This window comes from Felis catus, chromosome D2, assembly GCF_018350175.1.
Source record: "Felis catus isolate Fca126 chromosome D2, F.catus_Fca126_mat1.0, whole genome shotgun sequence".
NCBI classification, from domain to species: domain Eukaryota; kingdom Metazoa; phylum Chordata; class Mammalia; order Carnivora; family Felidae; genus Felis; species Felis catus.
Window position 1 is genome coordinate 54511687 of NC_058378.1, and position 13326 is coordinate 54525012.

General features: G+C 40.2%; 1 protein-coding gene and 1 non-coding gene across 12 annotated transcripts in view; one reads left to right on the forward strand and one right to left on the reverse strand.

Moving 5' to 3' along the window:
* The window catches only part of CYP2C41 (cytochrome P450 family 2 subfamily C member 41), a 40160-nt gene that overhangs the window by 8723 nt on the left and 18111 nt on the right, over window positions 1–13326 (forward strand). For all 11 annotated transcript variants that reach the window (XM_045040442.1, XM_045040440.1, XM_045040446.1 and 8 more), the window contains 5 exons: window positions 15–177; window positions 335–484; window positions 4958–5118; window positions 8873–9049; window positions 12992–13133. In XM_045040442.1, the coding sequence (XP_044896377.1) occupies window positions 57–177; window positions 335–484; window positions 4958–5118; window positions 8873–9049; window positions 12992–13133 (751 nt within the window). In that variant the 5' untranslated portion in view covers window positions 15–56. The remainder of the gene's footprint in view (window positions 1–14; window positions 178–334; window positions 485–4957; window positions 5119–8872; window positions 9050–12991; window positions 13134–13326) is intronic.
* On the reverse strand, window positions 4342–4448 carry LOC111557146. Its single transcript, XR_002737005.1, has one exon. It is a non-coding gene; the product is annotated as a U6 spliceosomal RNA (small nuclear RNA).

Genomic DNA, 13326 nt, shown 5'->3' on the forward strand with positions numbered 1-13326 from the left:
TTTGCACTTCTCAGCTCTCAAAAACCTATGGCCCGGTTTTCACTCTGTATTTTGGCATGAAGCCTGCTGTTGTGCTGCATGGATATAAGGCAGTGAAGGAAGCCCTGATTGATCTAGGAGAAGAGTTTTCTGCAAGAGGAAGTTTCCCATTAGCTGAAAGAATTAGTAAAGGACATGGTAGGTATGCTGGTATGCAGGTTCAGCACTGGTTATGGGAGTAGGAAGGATGGAAAACAGGAATTTGAAGGGTAACTCAGCAGAACTTGGCCCATCTACAAGGCTTCCTCCTCCTTGCCCAGGACCTCTGTCCCAGTTTCTGTCTTCCCTCTGGTAGGAATCCTTTTCACCAATGGAAAGAGATGGAAGGAGATGCGGCGCTTCTGCCTCATGACCCTGCGGAATTTGGGGATGGGGAAGAGTGACCTTGAGAGCCGAGTTCAAGAGGAAGCCTACTACCTCATGGAAGAGTTGAGAAAAACCAATGGTGGGTTATTCTATAACTCTGACCTTGACAGGCTGTTTGTTCTCTTGTCTACTGATATCCTTGGAAACATTTCAGCCCTTTTGTGGAGGAGAAAGGGTGTGCAGCAGAGAACCAAGGGAGGTTTTGTGTATCTATGCTTGTTATGTATGTCCTTCCATGACCGTGCATAGGCTGTGTATACAAAAGGTCATTTAATCCTATTCTGTTCCAAATTTGTTAATTTCCAAATCATTACGTCATGAAGGTAGAACATTTGGGGAGTCATTTTTTCAAAGAGTTAGAGAACAATGTTTTTCCCATAATGTATATGTGCATTACCTGTTTCAGAACATGTCACCAGGGAATACTTGTCAAGTGGACACAGTGGAAGTGACCTCATCACCCCCTGATGGAGCACATGTAACAAGTGACATGTGCTTTTACTTCATTGGTCTATATGTGTTTGGTCAGCTTCATTGATCTGTCCGAAGGTTTCTTCCCAGGCCCATGTCTACGTTTCTGACAGTAATGATACTTTTTTTATGGTTGTAATTCCCCAGGCATCTTTAGTGCAGCCCTTATCAGTTGTGATTTCCCTATAAACAGCTATTTAAAAATTTTTTTAATTTAAAATTTAAATTAGTTTCAAATGTACAAGTTAGTGATTGAACACTTTCATACATTACCCAGTGCTCATCACAAATGCCTTCCTTAATCCCCATCATCTGTTTAACCCATCCCCCACCCCCCCACCTCCATCTGGTAACCATCAGTTTGTTCTGTATAGTTAAGAGTCTGTTTCTTGGTTTGCCTTTCTCTTTCTTTTTTTTCCCCCTTGCTCATTTGTTTCTGAAATTCCACATATGAGTGAAATCATATGGTATTTTTCTTTCTCTGACTTATTTCGCTTAGCATAATACACTCCAGCTCTATCCATGTCATTGCAAATGGCAAGATGTCATTCTTTTTGATGGCTAAGTAATATTCCATTGGTTATGTATATACCACTTCTTTATCCATTCATCAGTCATGAGCACTTAAGCTATTTCCATAATTTGGCTATTGCACATGATGCTGCTATAAACATCGGGGTACATGTATCCCTTTGAATTAGTAGTTTTGTATCCTTTGGGTAAATATCTAATAGTGCAATTGCTGGGTCATAGAGTAGTTCTATTTTTTGAGGAACCTCCATCCTGTTTTCCAGGGTGACTGTAAACGATTATTTTTAAATTACCAGTTTGAGTTATTTAATGTTGCTCGCTAATCTGTAGTATTATTTAATATATGTTAAGAAATATATGCTATAGCATAATCCTGAAAATTACACAAATACCAAATTATAAAATGATTTACTTAAGTTTCAGCTATTAATAACTCTTTACCCTGCCTCTCTTATTAGTTGACTTTCCTTATATTACTCTCCTTTATAGTCTATTAATCATGTTTCTAATTTTCTCTATTTTGTAATGTTTTGACATCTTAGAGCCTTGCAGAACCAGGGAACAACCTCCCCTCCCAGGGGTAATGAATTACTAGATATAGCAAACATCTTGTCTTAGAGCATGTCTTTGATTTGTAAATCAGCCTATCCACAGCCCATACCCCCAGCTGCCTCCTTTACCAAGTTTTCACACACCAAGCCAATACTCTCCCTGCTCTAAATCAACGCAGGGCCAATTACTGAAGAACTGGGGAACACCCCTGTAACCCAGAGCCCTCTGCAACTGTTCAAACTATCTGATCCTAAATGTACTCAGCATACCTACCCTGCCTTGCTCACTCCTTCCCATGAAAGCCCCAGTGAAGGCTCTGGCCCATGCTTTCCCTCTGTTCCTTCTGCCTCCTCATCTACCTTGGTGCTTCCCTCTTGGTAACTCTGAGTAACAAACTATCTTTTCAATTGCTATCTTCTCCTGATCTACTGGCCTCACGATCTAAATAAAAATTCCAGGTGCATTTTAAAATCATTGGATTTGGGCTAGAACTTGTATGGTAATTATTTTACCCCCCTCTGTCAGCTCCAGTGACTTATGAAGTGCTTGTCACAATGAATCTGATTTTCAGTGTGGATTTCAAATTACCCTGCTTTTTAATTCTCTCTCTAAAATGAAGCGAAAAATTAAAAACCAAATTTTAGCTGTGAATCTCTCTCTCTCTCTCTCTCTCTCTCTCTCTCTCTCTCTCTCTCTCTCTCACACACACACACACACACACACACACACACACACACACACACAGAAATCTCAAGGCCTTCTTAAATTTATCCCCTACCTTCTAGAATAAGTTTTTCCAAAAGCTTACTGTCCTTGAGTGTTTCAACTGAAAAGGAGTCTGGAATAGGAGCAGTTAACTAAACATGTTTCCCATTTTTTCATTCTGTCTCATTTCTTCCTCATTTTTGATTCTGGTCACCTTAATTACATTGATGATGTGAATTTGGGGCCTTTTGCATATAAAGTTTATTGATCATTTGATTATAGCAATTTCATTTAAATATTTCCCACTAAAAATATAAAACTTTTCCTCTGCTTTCATTTATCTGTAAAATGACAGAATTGACTTAAATGATAGTCCAAGTAAAAAATGTATAGCAACGATACGGGCTTCTGCTAATGGCTATATATAGTAATATTCCAGAATTCCACAAGAGGGCAGGCTGTCCAAATAAATGTGGGGCCTGATGGACACTATTTCCTAGAGAAGAAAATTATTTTTTTCTATATTGCAATAAAGAAATAAAAGGACTCTATTTATTGCCTTTTCTGTTTTTATTTTTATTTTTTATTTTTTTTCAACGTTTATTTATTTTTGGGACAGAGAGAGACAGAGCATGAACAGGGGAGGGGCAGAGAGAGAGGGAGACACAGAATTGGAAACAGGCTCCAGGCTCTGAGCCATCAGCCCAGAGCCTGACGCGGGGCTCGAACTCACGGACCGCGAGATCGTGACCTGGCTGAAGTCGGACGCTCAACCGACTGCACCACCCAGGCGCCCCACCTTTTCTGTTTTTAAAAAAATTTTTTAAGTAGGTTCCATGCTGAACATGGGGCTTGATCTCATGAGCCAGACAGGCGTCCCAGGACTCTTTATCAAGTTCATCTTTTTTGTCTGCTTATCTGTGACTTAAGTTTGAAATAAAGATTTCTTATTTTACTTTTATTTTAGGCAAATTGTATTATAATTTGTATTCATTTGTGTTAGTTTTTCTTCTCATATAATATGGATGGCTTTTGCTTTTTTACATTCATTCCATCCAGTATCTGCATTTTTCCATAATCTTCCTTCCTCTAATCTTTTCCTCTGCTGATTTTACACATGGGTCACTTCAACTATTCATTGTACATAAAAGGTTTCCAGGTCCTTAGTCATTTTTTCCCTTCCTTATATGAGTGCTAATTGCAAGCTTACCAAACAGGTGTGATTCTTCATTCATAACCTGAATCATTACGTAGTTTTTAAAAATTTATTTTTATTATTATTTTTTTTAAGTAATCTCCACACCCAATGTGGAGCTTGAACACATGACTCCAAGACCAACAATTGCATGCTCCATGTACTGCCACGCACCCCTATTAGGTATTTTTAAAAGTGGCTTCTTGGGGCATCTGGTGGGCTCAGTCAGTAAAGTCGGTCTTGATCTCAGGGTCATGAGTTCAAGCCTTGCGTTGGCTAAAAAGTAAAAGAAGGGAAGAGAGGGAGGGAGGGAGGGAGGGAGGGAGGGAGGGAGGAAGGAAGGAAGGAAGGAAGGAAGGAAGGAAGGAAGGAAGGAAGGAAAGAAGGAAGGAAGGAAAGAAGGAAGGGAGGGAGGGAGGGATTTCTTTAAATTTGTTTCTTTTGTTCTTCAAAGTAATAGTCCCCTTGGGTAAAAATCAGGTAAACAAATGTAGTGATATACGAATTTGCGTGTCATCCTTGTGCAGGCGCCATGCTAAACTTCTCTGTATCGTTCCAATTTTAGTATATGTGCTACTGAAGCGAGCACCAAATGTAGTGATATAAATGGGGTATTTGGAAAACTTATTAAACAAATGAGGATGGAATGGGCTTCACATTTTTAAAAAAAATTTTTTTTACATGTATTTATTTTTGGGAGACAGAGACAGAGTGCAAGCAGGGGAGGGGCAGAGAGAGAAGGAGACACAGAATCTGAAGCAGCCTCCAGGCTCCAAGCAAGCTGTCAGCACAGAGCCGGACTCGGGGCGTGAACCCACGAACCGAACTGTGAGATCATGACCTGAGCTGAAGTCCGATGCTCAACTGACTGAGCCACCCAGGCAGGAATGGACTTCACTTTTAAGGGAAAAGTGACAAGTTGATTTTAAGCATACTAAAATTTTCACCGATAAAGGGATTGCTAGGTAGATATTGCTTTAGAGGTTCTAAAGTTACCTTTATCTGTTATCAACAACAAAGACTTTTATATGTATATTTTAATGCTATTTAATAAATCTTTCCTATTCTTTTTTTTTTTTAATCTCTCCTATTCTTTAGCCTTACCCTGTGACCCCACTTTTGTCCTGGGCTGTGCTACCTGTAATATGATCTGCTCCATTATTTTCCAAAATCGTTTTGATTATACAGATCAGACTTTACTTGGCTTCCTGGAAAAATTTAATGAAAACATGAAGATTTTGAGCTCCTCATGGGTCCAGGTGAGGTCAAGATCCTCTCTTCCTGAGAAGCTACTTACACTGTTTTGTCCAAGTCCAAAATTCTGTATGAACCATGCTGTGAAGTGAATGAAAACTAGGCATTTTGGATGTTATAATGTGGTAACTGTGGAAATCAGATTCTTCTCCCTTCTTGAGATTTGTTTTGTTTTGCTTGCTATAGGTTTGTGCTGTTGTTTTTTTGTGTGTTGTTTTTTTTTTACTTTTTTTAATGTTTTATTTTATTTTTGAGAGAGAGAGAGAGGGACAGAGTACAAATGGGGGAGGGGCAGAGAGAGAGGGAGACACAGAAGCTAAAGCAGGCTCCAGACTCCAAGCTGTTAGCACTGAGCCGATGTGGGGCTTGAACTCACGAACCATGAGATCATGAGGCTCGAACTCATGAACCATGAAATCATGACCTGAACCAAAGTCAGACGCTTAACGAACTGAGCCACCCAGGCACCCCCGTGTGTGCTGGGTTTTTTGCTTTCTATAGGCTGTAGATGTTTATTTAGTGACTTTTCTGAACTGTTTTTGCTAAGTCTCTTCTTTGTCATGTGCGGTCTCTGAAATCTCTGTTCCTGTAGCTTGTATTAAGCTAATGTTTTGATGGAAGTTTCCTTGAATGTGAGGAGCCGAAATGAAGGGAGAAAGAGGGGGTGGGGAGAGAAAGGGAGGGGGAGAAGGGGGAGAAAGAGAGAGAACTGGAAGGAAGAAGGGAGGGACAGAAGAAGGGAGGGAAAGAGAGGGAGGGAGGGAAGGGGGAAGGCAGGAAGCAAGGGAGGGAGGGAGAGGGAGGGAGGGAGGAAGGAACTAATGAATTCTTCCAGATTGGCTCTGTGCTGGGACACTCCTTCAATGCTTTCATCAGACTGTTTTCAATTCTTTCTCAGCTTGTGCTGAGCCAAGATCATCCAGAGGTGAAAGCTTAGGGTCTTCTGAGGTCTTTTCTTAGCCTATGTCCTGCTTTCTAAACTTTTTTTTTTTTTTAATTTTTGTTTAATGTTTATTTATTCTTGAGAGAGAGAGAGAGAGAGTGTGTGTGTGAGTGGGGGGGGGGGGGGGGGGGAGCAGAGGGAGAGGGAGACACAGAATCCGAAGCAGGCTCCAGGCTCTGAGCTGTCAGCACAGAGCCCAACGCGGGGCTCGAAGCCACGAACCGTGAGATCATGACCTGAGCCAAAGTCGGACGCTTAACCGACTGAGCCACCCAGGCGCCCCCTAAACTTTAAATTTCTAAATTCCTTAGTATACATGGGTGCTTTTTTTTTTTTTTTTTAATTTTTTTTTTCAACGTTTATTTATTTTTTGGGGGACAGAGAGAGACAGAGCATGAACAGGGGAGGGGCAGAGAGAGAGGGAGACACAGAATCAGAAACAGGCTCCAGGCTCCGAGCCATCAGCCCAGAGCCTGACGCGGGGCTCGAACTCACGGACCGCGAGATCGTGACCTGGCTGAAATCGGACGCTTAACCGACTGCGCCACCCAGGCGCCCCTACATGGGTGCTTTTGAATGCCCTAATTTCCAGAAGTTACTCTCTCCTCAGCTTTTCTTCCTAGGATTTTGATGTTGTATCCTATGCCTTAACTAATCTTTGCCCGAGGAGGCTGTGGGTTATTCATTTGCCTTACAGAGTTTTGGAGACATACCTACTACTTTTCCACCCTGAGTTCTAAGTTAGATGAGACAAAGACCAGAGCCCTTCAGATTGCCCCAGAGAAGTGGCAACAGAGAAAACAATTTTTTGTGAGGATGGTCAGCTCTACTCTTTCTTGAACTAGAAACCAGAGTCCCATGCAAGAAGCTGCCCTTGTTAAGACCCCTGCCAAACTGAGGAAAGAGGTGGGACAAGGACAAATTAAAAACTTCACAAAGCTTTCCCGCCATTTTCAAGTTACCTTTTTCTTAATTCAGCATTCTCTTGATTGCTTTGTTTTCTAGAGTTCAGACAAGTTGATTCTCATGGTTTTTGCTAAAATTTTCAGCCTTTTTTGAGAGGGACCTACCTTTGGAGCTGTCTACTGTGACATTTTCACCAGTTATACTCAGTGAAGTGAATTTTTGAATACCGAACTCCTGCCCAGGGCAAGCGTCCTGGAGTGTGCACCTGAGAAAGATAGTTGAAGCCTTTATTTCACAGACAAGAAGACAAATGTCCAAATATGGAGCTGGTGGAATTCAAGCCCATTTGTTCCCTGGTCTGTGATTTTTCCACTAAACCTCAAACCTCAGTTTCCATAAGCTACTTTGGTGACTGCCTGGAAACATGACCACATCACTCCGTGGGCATGCAGGCCCCTGCTGGAAGGTTCCCATTGCCCACAAGGTTTGTCCTCCACTCACTTAGTGACCTCTTCATCACATTACTTAACAGAAGTATGCTAATTTAGGAAGGAAGAGAATGTCTGCTTTAAGAAGAGAAAACGTGTGGGATCACAGATGCTACCAGGGAACACTGACTAGGGAGTAGCTTTGTGCTATATATCAAGTTGGCCAAACTCCCTTAACCTTGGTCTTCATCTGTAAAATGTGAATCATAGTAATTCATGTCATTCTATATTTCAAGGTTGTAGGGAGGAATTAATATTTAAAAAATGAGAGAATTGGGGCACCTGGGTGGCTCAGTCACTTCAGTCAGTTGAGCATCCAACTCTTGATTTTGGCTCAGGTCATGATCCCAGGGACATGGGATCGAGCCCCACATTGGGCTCTGTGCTGACAACACACAGGGCCTGCTTGGACTTCTCTCCCTCCTCTCTCTCTCTCTCTGCCCCTCCCCCCACTCGCACATGCACCTTCTCTCAAAATAAATAAACTTAAAAAAAAAGTTTCTCTCTCTCTCTCTCTCCCTTTGCCCCTCTACCCTGCTTGTATTCTCTCTCATTCTTTCTAAAAATTAAAAAATAGGCATGCCTGGGTGGCTCAGTCGGTGGAGCATCCAAACTCTTAATTTCAGTGCAGATGTGATCTCATGGTTCATGAGATTGAGCCCCACATCGGGCTCTGTGCTGATGGCACAGAGCCTCCTTGGTATTCTCTCTCTCCCTCTCTCTGCCCCTCCCCACTCTTTCACTCTCCCAAAATAAATAAATAAACTTGAAAAAATAAACTTATTTAATGTCGTAGACTCTGGGTCTAGAGTTCTTTCTTGCCCAGCAAGAAAGCAGGACACAGGATTAAAGTGCGAGAGATGACTATTGTCCTGGAGAAGACAAGAGCCCCGATTAAGGGTCCTTGCTCCATTTTTATTAGGATCAGAAGGCTTACAAACATGGTAATGGACGTGCACAAAGGGACAATGAAACTGTGAACATTAACTCATGGACATGAGGGAAAGAGGGGTTTGAAGATATGTGGAGTTAGGGATTTGGGTCAACACAAAACAAAACCCTGGTGCCAGGCAGCCAGGCAGAAGGTTGTTTACAGCAGACGTGAGGCACCACTTATCTAGCAAGAAAGAACACTAGACCCAGAGTCTACGACAATTTAAAAAATTAAAAAATTTAAGTTAAAAAAAGAGAGAATTGACATAAAGATGCCTTAATACTATGAGGTTGATGTATGTGTATAGGAAAATATTATTATCTTCCATCATCTGGTCAGAGTTTGTTCCCTTAAGTATCCCTATGAGCATTAGACAGTTACTTTTATATGCACATTAAATGCTTCCCCAGAAGATAGAGACCATTTTTTTCTTTATCTCATTTCTTTAATGTTTTTAATTTAATAATTTTTTTTTTTTTATCCTTAAGATCTGCAATAGTTTCCCTGCTCTCATTGATTACCTCCCAGGAAGTCATCGCAAAATATTTAAAAATTTTACTTGTACACACAATTATATTTTAGAGAAAATCAAAGAACACCAAGAATCCTTGGACATTAACAATCCTCGGGATTTCATTGATTACTTCTTGATCAAAATAAAACAGGTAAAATGTTGGTCACAGATCATTTATTTGTTTGCCTGCATTTTTGGGGTTCACTGATTAGTTCTGTACTTATCAGGGATGTTTCAATAGGCAAGAAATGCTTGGCCAAACACTTTAGGTTCTTATGTATGCATGGATCTGGATTGAGCATCATAGAAGATCTAAGATTGAATTGCTAAATACCTGGAATACATGGAACCTGTTTGTCAAGTTTCTACCTGAGAAGAAAGAGAATGTACACTTTAGGGGAAATGAAAATACAAACAGATTAGAAATGACAAAATATTGAGGCGTAAAATTAAGGTGGATGTGATCATGTCACACACAGCATGTGGGAGAGGTAGAAGGAAAGATTTAACCTTGCTAGGCTCCTGCTTGTTTTGAAGGTTGATGTAAGATCCTCAAATATTTGCAATAAGGAATAGGGGAGGGAATTTCAGATTGGTAGAGTGGTATGATGAGAGGTTCAGGGGTGTGTATTGTCAAAGAGACTGGATGGATAGAAGAGAGAAGTCTTCGCTGAGTGTAGCCAAACATGAATTTGGACAGATACAGAGTTGAACATTGGTGTCTGTCAAGTAACTGTAAACCTGAGTGTTGGCATGACAAGTTTTGATTTTATCAGGTAGGTGTATGAGCCACAAGAGTGGAATGCAAGTAATTATTGGAGGAAATTATCTTGGGAGCCCTGGAGAATGATCTGTATGATAAGAATGGACTCCAGGACCAACCGTGAGATTTTTCATTTCTTTGGACTTGGCTTGATAAGAGTCTAGACCATGGAAATACAGAGGATCCTGAAATCAAATCAAATTGTTCATCTTGTCACATCTCAGGGATCTATAGAGACTGGTTTTAGTTGGAGGAGAGGATAAGTAGGAACTGTAGGGGAAATTTTAGTAATAAGAACAGATACAGCATTTGAGAAGTTTAACCAAGGAGTGAAAGATTTAGATAATAAATCTGAATGAGTGATAGGATCAAGTTGGAAATCATGTGACAACAGTAATGTAGATGACATAATGACACTTGTGGAGGTACAAAGTCCTCTTTGAACTGGGGAGAGACCAAATCCAGAATGTATCCTAAGGAGCTAATTCTAGAGAAGGAAATTCCTTCATCTGAGGCCATCGTTATTTTATCTAATCACCTTGTAACTCTGGGCAGAAATGAGAAACCAGTTAGTAAGCTAAAATGGCAAGGAGTCAAAGATGCCCATGAGGGTGACTGTCAAAGAATTGTCCATGCATGTCAACTGGACTGCTCAAATCATGTATTCTGGGTGGAATGAAGTGAAGAAGACAGAATGGTTTGAAGAAACTGGAAGAGGGACGAAGCAAATTACTTCCACCCTCTTCTTTCTCTACTGATAGGGTTATTTTTATCTCTCTGGTGATCATCTGATTTGAGAATCTGATTAAAAAGTATGGACATTTGGGGTGCCTGGGTGGCTCAGTCGGTTAAGCATCCGACTTCAGCTCAGGTCATGATATCACGGCTCGTGATTTCAAGCCCTGAATCAGGCTCTGTGCTGACAGCTCAGAGCCTGGAGCCTGCTTCAGATTCTGTGACTCCCTCTCTCTCTCTGCCCCTCCCCTGCTCATGCTCTGTCTCTCTCTGTCTCTCAAAAAATAAATGAATGTTAAAAAAAAAATTTTTTTTAAGTATGGACATCTTCCCAGAAGAATGCACCTACATTAATTTTTTTTTTTTTTTTGCACATATTTTGAGGAATTTTCTTAATGCTGGGAAGCCTCTCCACTGATCCTGGGCTAATTAAGGCTCTGACATCTCTCAGTTAACAGTATTTCCTTAATACTATATTTTAAAATTGCATTGTTCCTCTGGTCTTCATCATAGTATTTAAATTCTATCTTATTCCTTTTTGTTGTTGTTAACATCTTCATAGAGTATAATTTACATACCAAACCCTTCACACATTTCAAGTACAATTCAGGAGTTGTGTATTTTCAGAGTTCTGCAACACCACAACAATCAATTACCAAACATTTTCATCACCCTGAAAAGAAGCCCCATACGCACCATCAGAAATCTCCATTGCCCCTGAATCCTCCCTTCAGGCATCACTCCTCTACTTTCTGTCTTTATAGATTTGCTAATCTGGATGTTTCATATTAATGGACTTCTACAGTATGTGGTCTTTTGTTCTAGCTTCTTTCACTTAATGTTTTCAAGGTTCATTGATGTAACTTATATCAGTACTTCATTCCTTTGGTTGAATATTGTTCTGGAGTGGCTATGCCATATTTTATATATCCACTCATTGGTTGATGGACATTTTGGTTGTTTCTGGTTTTCTGGTTATTATGAATAAACTTCTATGGACATTTGTGTGCAGGTTTTTGTATATACAAATGTTTTAATTTCTCTTGGGTATATACCTGGTGATAGAATTGCCGGGCCATATGATAACTTTGCATTTAACCTTGGAAGGAAGTGTGGTGGGTCAAAGACCTGAATGTAAGAGCTAAAAATGTAAAACTCGTAATTACAAGAAAACTTAGGCATAAAATTGGCTAAAATTGATAATCCATTTGTATGTAAGCACTGATTCTTTAAATTCTCTTCAACAGTAGGAAATGCTAAAAATGGTTTATTAGTGCCCTATTCTTTTTCCTTGCTTTAGAGTGATTTGGGGTTGGCAATGTTAGAAAACTGTGTGAAGTTGATGTTACCGGTGGGTCTAGTAATTACAGCTATTGAGTGGGTTAAGCCTGTCTTAACGGAGTTGATTACATGTTAGGCATGCCACTGGTCACTTGGGGATTATAAAAACCTTACTAAATTAATGCTGGTCTATAGGAAGGGATAGGAAGAAATAATAATAATAATAATAATAATAATTATTATTATTATTATTTGTATTTTAGTGACCTCCATAGTAAGTATTTCAAATGGCCCTATGGTTATTATCAACTTTGTGTCATCCTTACCTTAAACCAACTTCGGTTGTCCTTGTGAAGTGCTTTTGCTCTCCCAATGTACAGTTTATGAGACCTCTATTCAGTCAGTCTCTTATCCTCAACATCTGCATTTCCCCTACACTCTCCTTCATCCCTTATGAGCAGTTAATGCTTAAATTTTCTGTCTTCATGTCTGTAGTATTTCTTCTGTCTCTATATCCCCATTAATTCCTGCACTTGTTTCCTACTCTAAGTTGCCTCCTGCCTCACATCTAGAATAATCTGTTCTAGGATGTGCTGTCATGTTAGCCTTTGCACATTTTCAACCTCATAATGAGATTTTAGGCAATATAGAATCCACATAAATTCTATAACAGAAGAAGATAATTGCAAATTCTCAATCTTGGTTTATACCATTTTTTGAGATATTGCTCTAATTTACTCATTTCTCTCTATTCAGATTGTGTTTGCCTACCAACAAGAGAAAACCCAATTAACAATATTTTAAGGAAGTGTAGTGGGTTTATTTATCTCATGTACAGCGAATTTCATGTAGAGCAGTCCAGGACATGTACAGTAGCTCTGAAGTATCATGGACTCAGGTGCCTTCTATTTTTCTTTAGCACATTTAGTGTGTAGGCTTTATGTTCATGGTCAAATACTCGTGTTTCAAGATGATGTCTACACCACCACCACCACCTACATATCTGTGTTTTGAGTAAGAAGAAGGAAAGAGAAAGTAGCATCCATAGGCCATTGGTAAGAAATAGATTGCTTGGCCAATGTAGCTGCAAAGGAGGCTGGGAAGTGGAATTTGTAGGCAAGCAAGGGATAAGGAATACGAAATGAAGATTGGGTCAGCTAATGCATACAGTTTTCCATACCATACAGTTATTATTTTAACACTGCCCTCTCCACTTTCTAAGTTTGCTTCCCTTGATAACAATATGCTATTTGGGATTTATTGTAATGACATGTGCTGGCAAACCATCAAATAATGGCATTGAATAATTCCTAGGAAAACCACAGTCAGCAGTTGGAGTTCACTATTGAAAACTTGATAGCCACTGCAAGTGATTTGTTTGGAGCTGGGACAGAGACCACAAGCACCACCCTAAGATACGCTCTCCTGCTCCTGCTGAAGCACCCGGAAGTCACAGGTACCGCCAGCATGGTAGGCAGGGTGAATTTCAGAAATGATGTTGAGAAGACACTCGTATGGGCTTCCATCTTGTTTCTCTTAGAGAAGCTTCATTACTGAAATTCCTGTGCCACCAGCTCTAATTTGTCCAAATATGAAAAAGGGAGATAAGTGAGGCAAATTCACGCACTAGCAGAGGATGACTGAGAAGT